General features: G+C 46.2%; 2 protein-coding genes across 2 annotated transcripts in view; one reads left to right on the top strand and one right to left on the bottom strand.

The window, feature by feature from the left end:
• Positions 1-6,583: 6,583 nt before the first annotated feature.
• Positions 6,584-15,664, top strand: OAZ1 (ornithine decarboxylase antizyme 1). The gene is given in 6 exon segments (XM_053372431.1): positions 6,584-6,832; positions 13,593-13,650; positions 13,652-13,738; positions 13,913-14,085; positions 14,934-15,019; positions 15,144-15,664. Coding segments are annotated over 6 exon segments (660 nt in total). The 5' UTR covers positions 6,584-6,707; the 3' UTR covers positions 15,275-15,664.
• A 3,288-nt stretch (positions 15,665-18,952) lies between these two features.
• The window catches only part of MYO1F (myosin IF), a 58,824-nt gene continuing 55,871 nt past the window's right edge, over positions 18,953-21,905 (bottom strand). Inside the window, exons 27-28 of the mRNA XM_053372596.1 lie at positions 21,031-21,200; positions 18,953-19,523 (exon numbers count right to left, since the gene is read on the bottom strand). Coding sequence (XP_053228571.1) covers positions 19,447-19,523; positions 21,031-21,200 — 247 coding nt within the window. The 3' untranslated portion in view covers positions 18,953-19,446. The remainder of the gene's footprint in view (positions 19,524-21,030; positions 21,201-21,905) is intronic.

Genomic DNA, 21,905 nt, shown 5'->3' with positions numbered 1-21,905 from the left:
TCATCTCCAGGTAGGACTGGGAGAGCTGCTGCTGGTCAGTGTAGATCAGGGGTTGGCAACCTGCGGCCCATGGGCCACAAGTGGCCCACAGGGTTCATTTAAACGGCCCACAAGCCGCCCCCGAACCGAGCCGCCTGTTTGGCAAGTCCCTGCGCACTGCGCTAAACCAATGCAGCACGGAGTGGGGACTCACTTCCGTGGCACGAGAAATCGTGTCTGACAGATGCAGACGCGATCCAGTCTACGGAGCGATCTCTGCGGGAGTGAACCGGCCCAGGCGAGGAAAACCTTGCCAACCCCTGGTGTAGATGATACTGAGCGACGTGGAGTAATGCAAGGTCTGACTCTGCATAAGGCAGCCTATCAAGTTTCTAGATCTCTCTCCCTCTGGGATGGCACCCAGGGCACCCCCCCTCCTACACCCCTGCTCCATGTGGGTTCTTAGCTCTCCTCAGCTCTAACCCCCCACCCCGTCAGAACAAACTCTCCTGGCAGAATCCAGCTCCCAGACCCCATTAATCTCTTCCCTCCATTCAAACTGTCTCTCCATCCACTCCAACTGCCGCCTTCGGAACTGTTTTCAATCAGGAGCTGTTGCTAGTTAACTGTTTGCTGCAGTACGACTCATGCAACACGTTGGCGACTAATATACACACAATAATTACCAAAACAATTATGCATTCTTTATCAATCTCCCGAGAAAAATACAAAACCTTATGCAAAGCCACAGAGACTTGCAAACTACCCAACCTAAGATGAACTTATAATGTCTAATTTCAATGGATTTTCCAAGTGCTTAACTCAGTCTCTTAAACTTAAGCCAAGAAATAGTATTCTCTATGAAATTGAATATCAATATACGTAGCAAGGCTTTGAGATTAGACCACTGAAGCAGCCCGGAAAACTACCTTCATTATAAAATCAGTTCAAATCAAATTAATGGCAAATTAATTGGGCTACTTGCACTGCCAGGGCGAAAGAGGTGCAAAACGCCGGCACCCTGTCTACAACCTTATTAACATCCATCTACAACTTCACTAGCATCTCTCGGTATTGTGAACAACATCAAACTTACCTTTTGTTAGTATCTTCATGAACTTACCTAAAAAGATAAAGAAAACAAAAGACTGAGCTAAGAACTTGAAAAATCCATTTAAATAAGACATTATAAGCTCATCTTAGGTTGGGTAGTTCGTAAGCCTCTGTGGCTTTTGATAAGTTTTTGTATTTTTCTCAGAAGATTGATAAAGAATGCATAATCATTTTGGTAATTATTGTGAGTTAACTGTTCGCTGGCAGGGAAAAACCCACACATACTCAGTGACTCAACCTGCTCAGTAAACAAACTTTTCCATCACATGTCCCACCCCTGAAAATTATTGCATGGGCGAGGTTGCATATACCAGCATCGATGCAGCAATGGGCAGGAATGGTAAAAAAGTATTTTGGGGTTTCTGTTTCAATACGCAAATATACGTGCATCGTGCACACGATACCTTATACACCGTATTTTTCCGTCTATGACGCCCCCTATTTTTGTGGTAACAACCAATCACCAGTCCACCCTTGGCACTATCCGTGTATAAGACGCCCCCTAATTTTTGACATTATTTTTTAGGAAAAACCTAGTCTTATACACGGAAAAATATGGTACTTTATAATACTATTAAGCTATAAACACTATAAAGTTCCAAATGTAACTATATAGCATAACACTTAACTCTATATTCTTTTACATCTATAGACAGGCATTGCACTTTAAAAATACAGGATACAAATACATTTTAACCACTTCTAAATTTGCATTTTAACTAATTGCATTTCAAACAATTACAGCTCGTGGGCTTCCCAGTGGGGGCATCTGGTTGGCCACAGTAACAACAGGATGCTGGTTGGAACCAAGGTTGCAGGTTTGATTCCCGTATGGGACAACTTGCAGGGGGTTGGAATAGATGACCCTCAGAGTCCCTTCCAACACAAAAATTCTGTTTCTTGATGGGCTGTTGGCTGGATCCAGCAGACTGTGTTTATGCTGCACAATAAGCCCACCCACAGTAAAACCACACCAGTCTGGAGCTAGATTTCTCCCCAATCTTTGCAAAGATGCATTGCTTTCCCCTGTGTATATAGACTGAGCCTGACCGTGCCGGTACCGCCAGATGGGAGTTGGAGCCCAAACATCTGGATGGCACCAGGTTGACAAAGGATGGTCCGCACCCAAACCTGGGTTTCCAGCTGTTTTTGGACTACAACTCCCATCCCTAGGTAGCATGCTCAGTGGTCAGGGATGATGGGAATTGTAGTCCAAAAAAAAAGTCCTCTCCTCCATGAATTTCATCCAAATCTCCTTTAAAGTCATCAAAGTTGGTGGCCCCACTGTCTCCTGGAGGAGGGAGTTCCAGAGTTTAGCTACGCACTGTGCGCCTTTTGATGCTAACTTCCTTACCGGTCACGATCATTCATAACATCTCAACGTCCGCTCGTTTTGCATCACAGGGATTAGCTGTACTCAGGCCGGCAGAATGGTGCTTCCGTGTTTTGAAGGCAGATCCCTCCCTCGCCCTGTTCTCTTTTCTTCTTCCAGGAAGGGACGCCCTGTAGAATTAGCTGATCCCACTTAATCTCTCTGTTATAGTGGAGCTGATCCACATTATGAAGGGCTGAGTGCGCCACACTGGCCTGTTATTGCAACCCACAGCGTCTCCGGGAAATGCGTTGTCCAAGCAAGCAGATGCCTGCGTTGTATGCGCTTTGTCAGGAATGCACCGGGGCTCGCATTCCGCGTGCCTAAACACTTCTCTTCCAAATGCGCACATTAGGCAGTTCATGTACGGAAAGCACTGATGCTGGTTTTTAATTATTCCATTTCTCCATCAAGTAGCTGATCAATAGGCCGGTTCGTTCGGTTCCATGTACGATTATTTAATATATATTTTATTTTAAATTTTTCAAACCCTTAGTACATATTTGATACCATTCTTTCTAATACATATGAACTTACCCTCCATCCCATGGTTTATTTCTCCTTAACTTGCGGCATATCATACCTAACTGCCCTCTTCAACTTAGCTTAATATCTAAATTGTTTTTCATTGCTGTTCACAGTTTGAATCCTACTGGCAAATTTATCTATTATATATCTTCAAAAATTCTTTGAAAGGCTTCCCCTCCTCCCTTAACACTGACTCCTCCTGGTCTCTAATTTTTGTTGCCAGACTTGCCAACTCCACATGTAATTCAGCCTTAGAGCATCTCTTTTGTAGGCATGGAATCTTGAGTTCAAAGCTTGAGCTCCCCTCAAGCGGAGCCGCTGCCAGCCAGTGTAGGAAATACTGAATGAGATGCACCAATAATCTGACTCAGCATTAAGCAGCTGAATAAACTGGCCAAGATGTACAAGACTGTATCAGGTAAATTTTGGAAACGCTGAAGGGTCATTTTTTCATATGCGGTGGACTTGTAAAAAAGTGGCAGGCTTTTGGGAAATGATAAACAATGAATTGAAGATGTTTTAAATAGTCACCCCCCCTCAAAAAAGCCTGAAGCATTTCTTTTTGGGAATAATAGGGGAAGAGGTCCCAAAATTTGGTTAAATTGTGTATGTTTCTACTGCAGCCAGAAATTGAAAGAAGAAGTAGTTGCGACAAAAGAGGAGTGGACGTTAAAATGATTGTACTGTATGGAGATGGTGAAACTTATGGCAAAAAAATGTTTGTGGAAGAGTGGAGATCCTTTTCGGACTATATGAGAAAATATTATACTCAAATGAAATTGCAGGCATGGCTGGAAATATGAGAAAAAGGAATGAGAATGATAAAGTAATATAATGTACAATATGAGCTGCACCAATGATCTGACCCAATATGAAGCAGCTAAATTAAGAAGTCCTTATTCCCCACAGTTTCTCAATTTCCTGAGAAGAGGGATTGATAGTTAAATCTTCTGGGAACTGTAGCTCTGTGCAAATAGAGTCGCCTGGCAACTCTCAGCAATCCTTGTTGTTGTTTAGTTGTTGAGTCGTGTCCGACTCTGGACCAGAGCACGCCAGGCACTCCTGTTTTCCACTGCCTCCCGCAGTTTGGTCAAACTCATGTTAGTGGCTTCGAGAACACTGTCCCACCATCTCATCCTCTGTCCTCCCTTTCTCCTTGTGCCCTCCATCTTTCCCAGCATCAGTGTCTTCTCCAGGGAGTCTTCTCTTCTCATGAGGTGGCCAAAGTACTGGAGCCTCAGCTTCACAATCTGTCCTTCCAGTGAGCACTCAGGGCTGATTTCCTTAAGAATGGATGCGTTTGATCTTCTTGCAGTCCATGGGACTCTCAAGAGTCTCCTCCAGCACCAGAATTCAAAAGCATCCATTCTTTGGCGATCAGCCTTCTTGATGGTCCAGCTCTCACTTCCATACATCACTACTGGGAAAACCATAGCTTTTACTATACGGACCTTTGTTGGCAAGGTGATGTCTCTGCTTTTTAAGATGCTGTCTAGGTTTGTCATCGCTTTTCCCCCAAGAAGCAGGCGTCTTTTAATTTCATGACTGCTGTTACCATCTGCAGTGATCATGGAGCCCAAGAAAGTAAAATCTCTCACTGCCTCAATTTCTTCCCCTTCTGTTTGCCAGTGGCCGTGATCTTAGTTTTTTTTTATGTTGAGCAATCCTTAGCAAACTACATTTCCCAGGATCCTTTGCGGGAGGGAGGCCATGACTGTTTTAAGTGGTATGATAATGCTTTTAGATGTGTAGTGCTGACGGGGCCAAAGATTAAAATATGTCGACATCTGGATGGCCTTGCCTAACCAAAAGTGATTCAAGCAGGCACCAGAAAAAGCTCACCCATGGTATCAAGAGGCAGGGAGTTCCAAAGCCTAGGTGCCTCCACACTGAAAGATTTATTTCCTATGACTGATGTGCACAATGATGGCAGAATACAGCCACAAAGAAAAAAACAACCCCATATCAGTATGGAGGTGCCCTTTATTTAATTCAGTGCTGGCTGTTGTTTTTTCCCTTCCTTTTTTATGTTATGATTTTATGATTTTGCAGTGTTTAAATGTCTTCATCGTACACCAGCCTGAGTGTTTCCTGCCCCCCACAATAATTAGTTTGATGGTTGATAAATATATTTTTTAGAAGTAAATAAATGTACGGTTAAGGGTCAAGGGGTTTTTAAGTCTGAAAAAGGTTCTTTTTTTGGGGGTAGTGTGTGTTCTACATGGGTTTCTCAATGTAACCACAGGGAATTGAATAATAATAATAATAATAATAATAATAATAAAATTCTATACATGGTCGAGGTAACTGGGGCTGCATCCAGTGAAGTCTTCCAAAGAGGAAACCCATTGAAATGAATGGGCCTAGCTGTGTGCATTGTCTCTGTGTAAGCCCCACTGAATTCAATGGAGCTTACTTCTGAGTAAACATGTTTAGGATTTTGCTGTTAAGTTGTATACAACCATCATCATCATCATTAACCGGCCTTCATCAAGAGATCCCCATGGCAGTTCACATAATAAAATACAAGTTAAAACACAAGTGAATAATTAAATTAAAACAATGAAACAATAACTCCCCCCTTCCCACAGACACATTTAAAAGGCTGTAGGATATTAATCAGCAAATATAACATAATCTGTTACAGAAAATGTGATAAAAGGGTGATAAAATGAGGGATTTTCTGTTCGTGCCATGAGGTAAAGAGAAAGGGGGTGGAATCCACATTTTAAGAAATTATCTGTGGAAAATTATTATTCATGAGAAGTATTTGTTTTATGGAAATCCTGTGGATTAAATGGGTTTCTCAGCGTTCATGTGTGATTATTTCAAAAGTATTTATTTTTATTTCAGCTGAGGCGATTTATGAGCGTCTGAGTAGAATGTTTTCTAGGAAGGAGTTTATGGATACTTAATATTTATTTATATTTGATTTACCTAACGAATAAAACTTTATATTATTCAATAACGAGGTATTTATTTATGAGGGAATAGTAATAAGAGCCCCCCTCGCGCTTCCACATCTGCGCATGCGCAACTTACCTCCTCTCACCGAGGCGCTGCCCCCTCCATCTCTCTCTCTCTCATTTTCAACTAACTTCAAGAATGCCACCTTCTCAGCCAATCGAATCGCCAAGATCATCTCCCTCGGCCAATTAGAGAAGTCCGCTTCAGCATGGCTCCGCCTTGCCTCTTTTATGTGCGTTTGTGTGAAAGTATTCTTCGAGCTGCCAATCATCTTAACCCGCCTCCTTCCTTTTCTGCGCCGCGGCCCCTCAGCCAATCAGGAAAGCCCTTCACGGTGAGTGGGGGAGGGGAAAGAAAATATTGTTTACCTCAGAGAGGAAAAACGGTAAAGATGAAAAAAGAGGTGGAACAGGGAGGGGGGAGCGGGGAAGGAGAAGTGGGCGTGGCCTTGCCCTTATTTGCGGAGGAGTAGGCGGGGCAACCCGCCTTATGCTAGAAGGTAGACGCGGCCTTTGCTCCCATAGGCGTAAAACGCGCGAGGTGGGCGTGGCCATAAGGCCCCCGGGCTCCGCCCACCACTACATAAAGGCGGCTGTCGGAACGTTCCGGTCCGCCATTTTGTGCAGCCGAAGGGAGAAGAAGGAAGGGAAGCAGCTGCCGCGAGGGGGAGCCGAGAAGGAGGAGGAGGAGGAGGAGGCGGCGGGGGGAAAGACCCGACCGGGGGTTCGGCGACCAGGGGGCGGCCCGGATGGTGAAATCCTCCCTGCAGCGGATCCTCAACAGTCACTGCTTCGCCCGCGAGAAGGAAGGAAATAAAAAGACCCACGTCCCCGCCGACATGCCCGCCCTGCCCGCCAGCGCCGCTTTGAGGAGGTGAGGAGGCGGAGGAAAAGAGAAAGGACCCCCCCCAGGCAGGCGCCTCGCTTCGCCTGACGGGCCGCGGCCTTGTCGCGCAGGCCACGCCCTATAAGCCACGCCCCTCCGCACGAAGGCCCGAGAAGGGCGGGGTTTGCTTTGGCCACGCCCCTCCCCTTTTTTTCTCCATGACCCTGTTTTCCCCCTCTAGCACCTCATACATATAAATGTGTGTATGTACAGTATACGTGTGTGTGTGTGTATATATATATACACACATATACATATATGTGTGTGTGTATAGGGAGAGGATAGAGATAAAGTAGAACATGTAAGGCGGCTAGGGATGAAACTATACTTTGAAAAAGGGAGGGGGCTCTAGAGCTTTTTTTTTTAAGAAAGGGGGAAGATATTCAAGTATTTCTGAAAAAGGAAGGGGCTGTAAATGTAAAAGTACTTCAAAGAGGAAGGAAAACCCGTGTTTTCCCCTCCCCTTTTTTTCTCTACCGCCCCCCAGCACCCCATTTTAAAGAAATATTTTTGGGGGGCTTTATTTGTAGGGATGGAGGGGAACTACAGCGAAAAATATGTTTAATGGGGGGATGAAACTAAAGGTTTAAAATGCAGAGAGGGCTAGAGATTATTTTAAAATGGGAGGGGAATTCGAGATGACCAAACCATTTTGAATAGAGAATAAGAGAGAATTTAAAAGCGATGTGATTTAGTAAGGGAGCAAGAGTTTTAAAAGCTAGGAGCAAGCTAAAGATATATAAAATGCCTTGAACATAATTTAGCTATAAGGCAGCATTTGTGTTTGTTGAGGGACATATTTAGGTTTCAGTTTCTGCCTGGTTAGGTTCTGCGCATACAGATAGTGTGTGGGTGATCTTTTCCCCAACACCTCTCAAAGTCTCTATTCAGTAGGGCCTTGCGGTTTGCCTAGGTGCCTCATAGCTAAATTATGTTTAGAGTTAGGGTGGAGGGGAAAAAAAGTGCTAGGTTTAAGTCAGGGGTTCTTTAAAATTAATAATTGTGAATGGTGGTGAAATGTCTCTTGTGCCTTACACTGCCAACTATACCTCATTGACAACCACTACTCATATACTGAGTGAGGGGAGAGAGAGTCGCCTTGGTTCATTACAGAACTCAAAATTCTGTATCCGTAGGGAGGAAGGGCAGAGTGAGACCCACTTCTGTTAATTAAGAAACGAAACAAATTGTTTGTTGCTCTTTCACACACAACCCAACACACACACTTATAGCACCAACGTTTAGGAAGAAAGGGGCCAATTTTAAAGGGGGAAGGGGAAGAATGTGAGCCTCATCCTTGTTCTTTTGGGAAGTTCAAGTTTGTCCTTCCACTTTCCGCTGCCCATACACCTACTTGGCAGCCAACACTTAGAGGAAAGTTCCTACCTATATATATTTGCAGGGAATGAGACTTTATTTGATCACACGGGACAAAATAAAATTTTATCAAACACGTGCCTTTGTGTAAAATGACAATTGGCCACCAGGCACTGAACACTCCACAAAGGAAGAGCTACTATTTTAAATATGTATGTATGTATATGCTGGGAGTGAGGATGAGGGAAAGCAAGCTGCACTTTTATATTCTGTAGTGAGAAACTCTTCCCTCTCGTCCTTCTTTTGGTACTCACCCCCCAGAGAAGAAGTCTCTTCCTAAATAGTATGAAGGGACAGATGAAGCAAAACCCATATCTGATCATTGTGGGGAAGAATATGGGGTCTTCCCTCTCCACTGCCTGCCCCGGAGTGAGGCAGAAGCATCTGCTCCCTAGGAAAGAATGAGGTTCTGCTCTCATTTGTTGCAGACGAGGTCATTGGTTACATGAGAGACCTTCCCCGACCCAGACAAAAAACAAATCCTCTTTTTATCATTAGGGGAATGGCTCCCTCCCTCCCTCAGACACCTTACTCAGTATATGTTTCAGGGAAAGGAGTGACATCATAAAGGGAAAATGGGCACCAGCTTCCACTCTTCCCTATCAAAACCTTGGGAGCCTTTTGTGAAAAACAGTTACGTGCAGGGATACGTAAAAGTGGAGCACCTGCCTAATCCTTGTGGAGAGATATTTACGACCCCTTTGTCAATCACGGGGAAGGCAGCGGTTCTACCTTTATTTAGGGAAATCTACATTAATGAAACACAGAATTGTAGAGTTGGAAGGGACCACCAGAGTCATCCAGACCAACCCCCTGCAATGCAGGAATCTTCTGCCTAATGTGGGGCTCAAACCCACTACCCTGAGATTAAAGAATCTCGTGCTGTAGCAGCTTGAGCTTTCACACATATACCCATCTGACTTTTCTTCTCTTTTTTGTAGAATATCCTATGTATTCATACAGCAAAGGCAAATCTTCAGCAGTGCAAATTTTCTCACTGATGTGCATTGTTAAAATAACCACATTTAAACAATTCTTCCAAGTGGATATGTATAACACTAGGGTCGCAAGTAGAGGGAAGCCCCGTTCGATACATAGAGAGTGTGTGTAAAAAGAGAACAGTATCTTTACTACATAATCTAAATCAGATTTCACCAACCTAGTGCCCTCCAAATCTTTTGGGCTGCAATGACCAGTGGCAGTCCTGGCTGGCGCTTACGGGAGATGGAAGTTCAAAACCTGTGGAGGGCACCAGGTTTAGTAAAAGCCACCTCTAGATTTCCCATGTCACTGAATTCAGAAATGGGACCACCTTTTAGAAAAGGGGTGGGGGCTTTAAACAATATTTGAGGTCGGGACAAATTCACTAGGCAAGCACTTAATTCATTCTTGCCAGCAGTAGGGCTTAATAACGTCTTTTCCTCCACTTTTGATCATGTTAGAAGAAGCACCTCAAACTGAGCATTATTGGGATGTAAATGTCTGCCTCCGGGAGAGTGGGGAGTTTCCTAGCTGTTGTCATCTGGGTGCGGCTTGCCCTGAACTTCCTTTCTTAGTGCCATTGGAGCTGACATGGGGCCTTGTCCAACTGCACCTTCCCAGAACAGGCAGAGGACCCACTTCCCCTTCCCCCCAAACCTGCTGTCTCGTCTCTTTCCTGCTAATATCTGCAGGTGCACACTTTATTGGCACTACCTAGGAAGGGATGTTCCTTCAAGAATGAGAAATGGGGGTGGAAGTGAATGCTGGAGACATCTTGGGTGGCACTTGCATCCCTTTAACCCTCTAATAGCCCTTCCTCACTTGCCTTGCCCTTCTTCATGAGCTCAGAAGAGATGGTTGTAGCCCCTGCCAGAACCATTGCAAAGAAGCTTCTCTGTAGTCGCCCATGCCTCAGCTCCCTTTACTCAAATCTCGGTGCAAAAGTAGCAGCTGATCCAAGAATTTTTTTTTTAAAGAAAGACATCTTGTTTTGACCAAGCCTGGGGTGGGAAATTGGATCTCTGACCTGCTTTAAGCAAGGTCCGGGCTTTTTTTTACATGTAATACTTTACACTGTGGCCTGTTCCCTACATAATTAAAAGGTACAGGCCATATTCCTTTCCTGCTCTGGGATTTGGACCTCTGAAGCATAGTGTACAAGGCATATACAGTGGTACCTCTACTTACGTACACCTCTGGTTACGTATCCTTCAGGATACACATGCGGCAAGCCCGGAAGTATTTTTCCGGGTTTCGTCGCATGCGCAGAACAGGCATCTCTGGTTGCGAAAACCTCTGGATCCGACCAGAGCTCCGGAATGGATCCCACCTGCAACCGGAGGTACCACTGTAACTGAATGCTGTGGCAATGGTTGCCTTCATGTTCTTCCTGACACCACCTGCCTAAAACCTTGTTGCAGAGAGCCCTGTTTAGACTAAACTGCCCCCAACATGGTGTCTGTCTTGTCCTTAATCATTGACCAGGCTGGGTTAAGTATGCAGTAGCACTTGGTAGTGTAAACTTGAGTCATCCCCAGCTGGGGATCTTGGTGGGGTGAGCAGCCTGGGCCAGCTCTTCTCCCAGAGATTGAGTTTGTCCCTTGATGTGCTCTGGGTGTTGATCAGCTAGGTTTGGATAGAGCACGGTCGTCATAGAAGGGACCCCTTGGGTCATTTAGTCCACCCCACTGCAGTGCAAGAATGAATCCCCTCCTCCTGTCAACTATCCTTTGGGGGTGGGGCCTGAATCAGACCACTATTTCTCAGAACAGCCCTGGCGGCGCACTCAATATGAGTGGGGTAGCTAGGTGCTGTGAGAAAACCAGTACCAGCCTTGTGTGCCCTGTGGTGCTGTTGAAATGACCTCAGAACGCAGGGGGGTTTGAGTTAAAGGCAAATGCTTTTGTAGAGAGATGAGGCTGGAGCTGGGTTGAATCCAGTCTGGAATAGTCTCCCTTCTTGCTTTGAATCCTCTCGGTTCAACAATGGGTGTTGGATTTACAAAGCAAGAGTACATAATTTGGATCCGCAGACAGGTGAGGCACAGCCAACCTATCTTTCAAGTGATTTTCCTACTGAAGAGCACCCAATACATCCATGCTTGCTCAGATCCAGGCCCGCAGGAGCCTGCCTTAGTTAGGTGATCCATGGGGAATTGGCGATTGGTTCCCCCACGAGTGGATTGCAGTCTTGGTGACACTGAATAGAAACAGTTGTCTTTAGATAAGGAGCCTGGGCTTCCTGCGTAACAGGGCCGATTCCTTGGCGGACTGCAAGGATAGAGGGGTGTTGAACCCTGGGCGTAATGGCTACTTAAGGAGAGAACTGAGTTCATGATGGAAAACACTAAGGGTGGTAGATCTTGAACACTAGAATGGACCTTTTTCTGTGGTGGCTCCCTGTTTCTGGAATGCTCTCCCCAGAAAAGTTCTCTTGGCAATCCTTTAGGCACCAGGTAAAAACTGTCCTCTGTAACCAGGCCTTGTAACTATCTGTGGCCTTTTAGAAGTGGGTGGGGTGTTTTTAATGTATTGCGGAATTGGAAGGGATCCCCAAGGGTCATCTAGCCCAACCCCCTGCAATGCAGGAATCTCCGCTAAAGCACTCATGACGGATGGGCATCCAACCTCTGCTTAAAAACCTCCAAGGAAGGAGATTTGATTTTAATGTACCTATGTGGCGTTTATTATTTGTCCGTTTGGTTGTATGCCATTTTGGGTTGCCCTGAGCAAGATAAAGCAACTGCCAAATTTAATAAAAAAAGATAAAACATGCCCTAAGTTTCCTGCCTGGAACCATTCTCCCACTCATCCAAACTGAAACAGCACAGAGCATTGTAAGACGATGGAGTTAGTAACTGGATGTTGGGCCTATGGCATCAAACCAGAAATTACAATAGCAAATGTACATGGAAAAGGCGCCCTTAATGAGTAGATACAGTGGTACCTCGGGTTACATATGCTTCAGGTTACATACGCTTCAGGTTACAGACTCCGCTAACCCAGAAATAATGCTTCAGGTTAAGAACTTTGCTTCAGGATGAGAACAGAAATTGTGCTCCGGCGGCACGACAGCAGCGGGAGGCCCCATTAGCTAAAGTGGTGCTTCAGATTAAGAACAGTTTCAGGTTAAGTACAGACCTCCGGAATGAATTAAGTACTTAACCCGAGGTAGCACTATACTGTCTGTCAGAAGACCTTAAAAGAAGTCACAAACCATTGTAACCCGGAGCAGCATTTTTCTGCGCCTCAGATGACTCAATCATTTCCCCCCCCTCCACATTTGAGCAACCTTGAGCCCAGCTTGTGTGGCTGGTGGGGGAATAAAATAAATCGGATTGTTGTGCAATCCTTTGAGCAAAGCACTGCATATCGCGTTAAGGGATTAGTGGGGCGGTTGTTTCTTTTTTGGCTGCTCAAAATGGTGGATGGCAGGGCTTCCTCCCCACCCCTTGTTTATACTGTTTTGCAAATGGCTGCTGGCAGGATGGTTGTGAGAATTTCCCCGAGGGGAACCTTGATCTGCTTCATCTGTTGAGGTGACGCATCCAGTCAGAGCCTGCAGGGCGAAGGATGGTGCAGAGGGAGGGGCTAAGTGGGACAGCGATTATCATCACCTGCTGTTGATGTTAAAAAGGAGACGGAGCCCATTCAGTTCAGCTGGCTTGCTGTTGACATAGCACTGTACGTGAATGCTGCGCGGCCAGCTTGCTTCAGCTGTGCGGGACATTTAAATGGCAGCTTAGAAATTCAGAAATAGGGGTTGGTATTTTGCAGCTGCAAGTTCCATTCTTAACGTGTGGGTGCATGCACTTTTTTGTTTCTGTTTTTAAATGGCAGCTCTCCAATTTAGCTTGCAGGCTTGCTGCTCCCAGTATTAAATTCCCAGTAGAAAGAAGCAAAACATATTATGGATTAATGACGTTTTATGTATTTTATTGCAACCAGTAAAGGGGAAAGGAAAGGGCTTCCAGTTCTATAGAATGTGAGTGCGGCAAGAGGCTAATAGGGAATGAACGTGTTTGTGGGCTGATGGGGCAATAGAGTGCTAGTTAAACAACTAGAATGGGAGCCTTTTAGTCCTCTCCCCGGCCCCTGCCTTCTTCATGGGTTGGAGCTCCTGTTAACTCTGAAAACTTAAGCAACTCCCCAGATAGCAAAACAGCAGGCTTGAATATCAGTGGAGTGCATCCAGATTGTTTTTTGTGTTAGCATTCAACAGACACAAGTGTGACATTTGCATGATTCTTGGAGTTGGAAGCAATTTGTGGGGGGTGTTAATTTTTGGGAGGCTTGTTCAAACTTGGAGCTCATGCTACTAGTCCATAAGAAATTCTGGTGTCCTCCCTAGGTGTGCAACCCTGACCACTTTCCCCCTCTCTTTTTCTCAGTTCCAGAGTGTCCTTCAGTTGCTGTAGTAACCTGGGTCCGGGGCCTCGGTGGTGCTCCTGATGCCCCTCACCCACCCCTGAAGATCCCAGGTGGGCGAGGGAATTGTCAGAGGGATCACAATCTTTCAGCTAACTTATTTTATTCCGTAAGTATGCTTGTACTCCGCAAGTGGGGTTAATCCCTGCATATTTTAAGGGTTTTAGAGATTAGGCTGAGATGTGTCCTTTAACTTCAGTGGGTCTACTCTGAGCAGGACTCGCAGTAGATTTCCCCACAGCCATAAGCAGATAAAAAAAACACACCTTTCTGTTTCCTTTAGGATAATCGGCTGAATGTAACAGAAGAGATAACATCCAATAACAGGACAAGAATCCTGAATGTCCAGTCCAGGCTTACGGATGCCAAACACATCAGCTGGAAAGCTGTGTTGAACAATAACAACTTGTACATCGAAATTCCCAATGGCGCTCTGCCTGAAGGGAGCAAGGACAGGTAAAGGGCAGAAGGAGTTCAGGTGTGCCTCGGTTGTTGTCATGGTTGGAGTGGGTGAGGGAGGCCGCCAGCTAATTTATAGCTCTGGTCAAGCCTCGTTCTTGAATCTGTGGCTTTTACAGAACTGCCCTCGGGGTCTGTCCTTGATACACCTCTTGGTGTTGTGTTGTGTTGTGCGGTGTGCTTTACACACTGATTAGGCAGGTTCACACTGGATGAGTGGTCTATCTGCTGCTATGGCTGAGTGGACCCTCTGTGTTTGCAGACAGGGTGCTTCTGCAGGGGAGAGTATTGTGTCTTTCAGACTGTCCTGATGGGCTTCCCAGAGGCATCTAATTGGCCACTGGGGATCAGATGGTGCTGGTGGCGCAACAGGCATTGGCTGAGGCTGTTCAAATACTAGGTGTCCCCCCCTTCCCTTTACAGGAGAATGGAGGAATTTCTCCTCGTTAAATTGGACCTGGGGAACCTGTGCTATTCTACTTTTGTACCTATTAAGTACATACATGTTTCCGGCTTTTCCACAGAGGTGGTGTGGGGCTTCAAAAAAGAGAGGCCTGTGTTTATTGGGAAAGGAATGCAGTCCAGGTTCTTCCAAGTTCCCACATGTGCATCTTAATTCCTGAAACCAGTTCTTGACAGTAGCATTGCGGGGCAGAGGCCATCCTGGGTAATTTCCGTTTCCAGGAGATTATTAAGCTATAAATGGCAGCTGCTGGCTCCTTAAGGAGCTTCTGCTGCTTTTCCTCTGCCCAAATCAAAACCGCAGTTGCATAAAATGCTTCTTGAGCAGGGAAGTGGAAAACAAGAGTTTTCACTTGCTTCCTGTCCTTTCCCCCCACCTCCAGTTTTGCAGTTCTTCTTGAGTTTGCTGAAGAACAACTTCAAGTGGACCATGTCTTCATTTGCTTCCACAAGAATAGAGACGACAGAGGTAAGAGTTGGGGGCTGGGTGTGTGTGCGAGGAACCCGTGTCACCTCCCCGGTGGCAGGGGGGGCAACCGGGGTGTTTTATTTCGTCTGGGGAACTCACCCTACATCTCTTCTCTCCCCGGCAGCCTCGCTGCTCCGTACTTTCAGCTTCTTGGGCTTTGAGATTGTGAGACCCGGGCATGCCCTTGTCCCCAAGAGACCCGATGCTTGCTTCATGGCGTACACCTTCGAACGAGACTCTTCCGAAGAAGACTAGATTGCAGTGTTTGCCTTGTTAGAGCTTTTCTCTCTCGTTTTCTCTTTGTCAAAGATGAATCTGTAGAAATTTTGTCAACATCTTTAAATGACGCGTAGCGCACAAGCGCAAGAAAGAAAGAAAGATGACTTGTTCCTTTGTACGAATTATTTGTGACAGGCTGCTCTGGTGGTGGTGGTGTGGGGGGAAAGATGTTGAAAATTTCCACCTTTTTGTCATCTTGTTTTTTTCCTCTCTCCTGGATTTGTCCGCATGTTGTGATTGTGCAAAGAAAAAAAAATAAATGCTCACTCCAAATTAGCAGTATATTTCTTGGAAGTTTAATATTGTGTGTTTGTGATACTGAAGTATTTGCTTTTAATTCTAAATAAAAGTTTATATTTTACTTTATTGCTAGTTTTAATGTTTAATAACAGTTGGTATGTTCGGCTAGGAAGGGTTTTTTTAGCCTGGACTTGCAGAGCAGTAGTGAGGCATGTTGGGTTCTCGGCTCCTCTCATTCCTAGCTAGTGTGGTGGAGGCAGATGGCAGTTGTAGTTCAGCAACATCGAGAAAAGCGGTGGGTGTTCCCTAGCTTTGCTGACGAGATCATGACATTGGTCCTACTGTGAAGGTTCATTTTCTGCAGGGAATAGTTTTTCACTCAAATCAGGGTCCTTTCAAGCAACACACTTGCATATTCCACAACATCACCTGGCCTTGTTGGGGGTCCTCTTCTCAATAACGTAATTTGGTGCCGATTCTGAGCCTTTTCAGGGTTGTGGCTCATTTGTGTTATTGTCAATATTGCTTCAAGATAGATGGGATTCTAGGGTGCTGAGTGGGCCTCTGAAGATTACTTTCCTGTGTCCTGCAAGCAGGGACTTGGCTGTTTCCTAGGTGCCTATTAGGGCTGGGCGATAGCTGGTGTTCAACATCACAATATATCACCAGCTAAACATCGCGATAATGTATCACACTGATTGATTCTGCATACAGGGCAGCTGTCTCCCAGCTCCACCTGGTACGCAGGCTGAGACCCTACCTGCCTGCGGACTATCTTGCCAGAGTGGTGCATGCTTTGGTTATCTCCCGCTTGGACTACAGCAATGCACTCTATGTGGGGCTACCTTTGAAGGTGACCCGGAAACTACAACTAATCCAGAATGCGGCAGCTAGACTGGTGACTGGGGGCAGCCGCCGAGACCACATAACACCGGTCTTGAAAGACCTACATTGGCTCCCAGTATGTTTCCGAACACAATTCAAAGTGTTGGTGCTGACCTTGAAAGCCCTAAACGGCCTCAGCCCAGTAGACCTGAAGGAGCGTCTCCACCCCCATCGTTCTGCCCGGACACTGAGGTCCAGTGCCGAGGGCCTTCTGGCGGTTCCCTCATTGCGAGAAGCAAAGCTACAGGGAACCAGGCAGAGGGCCTTCTCGGTTGAGGCGCCTACCCTCTGGAACGCCCTCCCATCAGATGTCAAAGAGATAAACAACTACCTGACATTCAGAAGACATCTTGAGGGAAGTTTTTAATGTGTGACATCTTAGTGTATTTTTGGTCTTTGTGGAAGCCACCTAGAGTGGCTGGGGAAACCCAGCCAGATCGGTGGGGTACAAATAATAAATATTATTGAGAAGGATGGAGCTATGTAGAGTCATTGGCTGGCTTCATGGGTTTTCCCCCCATCTTGATTTTTGCATAGCACACACAGACACCATGATTTGCAATATATTGCCAGGTCAAAAATTAAGAAACCGATATCGTGATACGAACTTATATCATCCAAAGCAGGTTTTATCAAGATATCGCTCAGCTCTAGTGCCTGGTAACCTTAAACTGGGACTGGTGTTTGAGTTGTTGCAGCAGTCCAGACAAGCAGCTGTAGGAAATGTGCACGTTTCTGCATTCTTACTTCTCTTACCATGTCCCCTCACCTCAGTTAAGCTTGTTGCTATGAGGAGTCCCAACCTCTGGCTTCTCAACTCCGTTCCTTTAATCCTAGGTGGCGGCTGGTTTTATACCCTGTAATGCAGCCCCTTGCCAGAGATTTTGTTAAAAAAAACCCATCCTGTGTTCCCATCTCGAGACAAACTACAGTCTACTTTTGCCAGTTACACTGCAGCAAACCATGGGTCTACACAGACAAATCGGACGCCAAGGCAAAATGCTTGCCGCTGTGATCTTTACCTGAGGGTCACGTACGTACACTGCTCACAAGATAGGCAAACTTTTTCAGCAGGGGGCTGGTCCACTGTCCCTCAGGCCTTGTTGGGGGGCTGGACTATATTTTTTTGGGGGGAGGGGGATTAATTCCTATGCCCCACAAATAACCCAGAGATGCATTTTAAATAAAAGCACATGCTACTCATGGAAAAAAGCACTGATTCCTGGACCGTTTGAAGGCGATTGGGCCGGATCCGGCCCCCGGGCCTTAGTTTGCCTACCCATGCTAGTCTACTGAGTCTATCCAGACCAGCAAGAGGTGTTACCGCAGTTCATTGGCACGTTCTGTCAAAGCTAAAAGCACGGGAGGAAAGTGAGTCAGGTCTGGGGAGTGTCCAGGGCCAGAGAGGAAGGTCTGCAGGACCTCAGTTGTCCCCAACGCCTGAGTTGCCCCATCTCTGAGCCAGAAGGGGAAAGGGGGCAATGTTCTGGACACATCTTGCCCAAGCCGAAAATTAAAGGGATGTAGATTTTTTTAAAGCAGAGTTTGGATGGCCATCTGTCATGGATGCTTTAGTTGAGATTCCTGCATTGCAGGGGGTTGGACTAGATGACCCTTGGTGGTCCTTTCCAGGTCTACGATTCTATGCTAAAGCTCTCAATCTGATGGAGCAAGATGCTGGCTCCAACCCCAATGCATCATAATCATAAAAATAAAGGCCAATGCAAACCTCTAGGTTAGAAGGACACTTGTCAAAGGATTCCACGATTCTAAGTCCCATTTGTTGAATTCATTCAACTAAATAGTTCCAATTAGATTTTAAATAAATTGCGACGGATGTTTACCGTTTTGAATCTTGATTGCCTCGTGATCTTCCTTGGCGGGCTGTGCAAACCGCTATTCTGAAGCATGCTTTTTGTAGGGGGTGCTGGTCCCCAAAGGTTTGGCAACCGCTGTTGTGTATAATAGTGAGCCAGGCGGCCTGGCTCAAAATAAAGGATCTTTCTATTTCCCTACGTGTTCTCCCCCTGCCTTGGAACGATCCGTGGCCATGGGTCCAATCCGCTTTACACAACTGGGGAAGCTAAACTCTGCAAACAGGCACACCCTTGATTTTTAGCAAATCAAAATGGGCCAAGGCTTCCCCTCCGATGGGCGTAGCCAGATTTAGGTTAGGGGGCTGCAGGCCCCCCACCTATCCCCACCCTCTGCCTGGCTCACAGCAGTTCTCGACCTGTGGGCCCCCAGATGTTGTTGGGCTACAACTCCCATCATCCCTGAGCTCTGGCCTTGCTAGCTAGGGGAGTTGTAGTCCAGCAACATCTGGGGACCCACAGGTTGAGAAAGGCTGGTAGCAGATTCGGAATGAAATGTCTCAACAACTGTTGTTTTAAATTACTTCCCTTTCAGTTACTTGCTTTTGAACTCAGTGAGGGTTTCAGTTCCAAATAATTCTGATTATTTTTTCTTTTAGTTAAGTATTTTTATTTACTTGATTGGGGTGGGCAGCTGCTCCCTTGGCTATGCCCATGGCCCCTCCTTCAAATGAGCATTCTTGCACCCTAAACTGACATTACGAAGAAGACAACGTGCATTTCGAAACGGCATTTTTAATTCCTTCCTGGGCCTCCCTGCCTCCCGCCCAAAAAAGCATTGCAACATTGTGCAGAGAACACATCAAGGCGGTCGTTGTGCAATGCCTCCATAACTCATATCCCTTTTTTAAAAAATCCCTACTTGCCGTACCCCTTTAGATAGCACCAGAACAGCAAAAAATATCAACACAATGAGTGCTAGGGTGCAAAGGTTGCCTTTGCTGGAAAAAAACCCACATGCCAAAGCATTTGCAGTTTTGGAAACAGCGGTCAAGGAGGCAGCGTTCCTGACTCCCATGTGCTTTGCAACGCATGTGGCGGGGGTTCCTTGTGCATGGCGCAAGCTCTCTCTGTTTCAAGAGCTGGTTTTGTATGATCTGGCCTGTTTACTGCCCTGCTTGGGCGCTAGGCCACAGGATGGAGCACTGCTCAGATCTTCTGAACATAATTCCCGGGGAAGAGGCCTTCTCTCCCATGAAGCCGTCCTTTCCACCATCCGGAGGGGTCTGCGAAAACAAAATAATAATATATGACAAGGTGTTTGTGTTGCTTGTCAACCCCACGTGCCGCCCTCCATCCCTGCTTTGTTGAAACAGCTGCTGTTTAAAACCATCTCTTGAAATCTAGCCTTTTTTGCTTTGCTCCTCTGCCCTAGCTACGTGCATACGCTTCAACATTCTCTGGTGAAAACAGGATCATTCTACAGTCCCTCAAAGTGTCCCTACTTTCCAGGGACAGTCCTGGATTTTCAGAGGCTGTCCTGGTTTCTGATTTGATCCCAGAATGTTCAGCTTTTCCTTAAAAAGGTACCCCTGCCCGTCAGGGCCAGTCGTGACCGACTCTAGGGTTGCGCGCTCATCTCGCTCAAGAGGCCGGGAGCCGGCGCTGTCCGCAGACACTTCCGGGTCACGTGGCCAGCGTGACGAAGCTGCATCTGGCAAGCCAGCACCAGCGCAGCACACGGAAACACCGTTTACCTTCCCACTATAAAGCGGTACCTATTTATCTACTTGCACTTAGGAGTGCTTTCGAACTGCTAGGTGGGCAGGAGCTGGGACCGAACGACGGGAGCTCACCTCGCCGCGGGGATTCGAACCGCCGACCATGCGATCTGCAAGTCCTAGGCGCTGAGGTTTAACCCACAGCGCCACCCACATCCCCAGCTTTTCCTTAGGTCGTCCCTATTTCCATCGGAGAAATATACAACCTTTAGAAGACATCTGAAGGCAGCCCTGGATACGGAAGTTTGTTAATGTTTAATGTTTTATTAAGGGATGCGGGTGGTTCTGTGGGTTAAACCACAGAGCCTAGAACTTGCCGATCAGAAGGTCGGCGGTTCGAATCCCTGCGACGGGGTGAGCTCCCGTTGCTCGGTCCCTGCTCCTGCCAACCTAGCAGTTCGAAAGCACGTCAAGTGCAAGTAGATAAATAGGTACCGCTCCAGTGGGAAGGTAAATGGCGTTTCCGTGCACTGCTTTGGTTTGCCAGAAGCAGCTTAGTCATGCTGGCCGCATGATCTGGAAGCTGTACGCCGGCTCCCTCAGCCAATAAAGCGAGATGAGCGCTGCAACCCCAGAGTCGGCCACGACTGGACCTAATGATCAGGGGTCCCTTTACCTTTACCTTAATGTTTTATTATGTTTTTATATGTGCTGGAAGCTGCCCAGAGTGGCTGGGACAACCCAGTAAGATGGACAGGGAATAATAATAATAATAATAATAATAATAATAATAATAATAATAATAATAATGCAGGAATAGGATGTCCCTACTTTCATCAGAGAAACGTTGGAGGGTACGAAAGTGGCAGAGAGAGCGGAAAGGGTGTCTGGTGGGGAGATGGCTTCAGAAGAAGGGGGCAGCCCTGCACACTTTTGCCACTGCCCGCCTGCCCTATGGCTGACCTCAGACCCACCTGTACCTCCCCCCAGAGAAATGTGCGTTTCTGCAGTGCAAAACCACAGCTTCCTCACCCTTTGCTTGCGTGAATCACAGACCGCATTGCAGACCTACCTTCCATCAATATATCTATCACGTCGCCCGCGTTGAAGCTGATCTCATCCACATCCTGCCCGACGTACTGGTACAGAGCGCGGCATCGTGGCCCAGAAGCCTTGGGCTGCGGCTTGGGCCTCCCCACGGCCGGAAGAGGTTTCTGGCTGATGCTCCGCTTCCTCTGCGTCCTGTTAAAAAGAGGCGGAAGTGAGTCAGCAGGCGGTGCTTGCAGCTCTGGGTTCGAATTCTGCAGGGCACCAGAGATGTTTCCACCTGCAGGGCTCATCCCATCTGCAGGATGACACAGGGGAACAGAATACGGCATTGGGCACAGAATCCTGCTTTTCCGACTGGTGCCAAATTGAATAAAATATTGGGGGCCCCAGGTAAGCCCTGCCCCACAAAATTGATCACATGATGCGGCACACTGCAAACAATTTGGATAGCAATGCCCATCAACATTTTTGGGACCCTCAAATATTTGGCAGGGCAGGAGCGGATACAAAAGGAGGAACAAGAAGAAATTTAAAGAATATTTAGCTAAATATTGTAATATAAGATAAATAGAAAATCCTTGGAAGTAACAAATAGGCTTACGAGTAGAATAAGAATATGTGGTAGTAAATATTAAGGATTAGAATATTAATAAAGGAGAAGAGGTTAGTAAATGAAAGGAGTTAATATTATTAGAAATATGAACTTGGAGAACTGTTATAAAGGTGATACAGTATAATGAAATTCAGTTAGAGGGGAATCGAGGAAGTCAGATATCAATGTTAAGAGAATTAGGTATTTGAAGAAATAATTTTTCTCTGTGTTTAATTTTATTGTAGTGTGTTTTTTGTTGTTGTGTGTTTTGTTATGTCCTTTTGTGATCAACGTGGAAAATCAAT

This window comes from Podarcis raffonei, chromosome 18 (assembly GCF_027172205.1).
Source record: "Podarcis raffonei isolate rPodRaf1 chromosome 18, rPodRaf1.pri, whole genome shotgun sequence".
Classification (NCBI taxonomy): domain Eukaryota; kingdom Metazoa; phylum Chordata; class Lepidosauria; order Squamata; family Lacertidae; genus Podarcis; species Podarcis raffonei.
The sequence above is the reverse complement of the archived record's forward strand: the minus strand, read 5'-3'. Positions and strand labels throughout refer to the sequence as shown.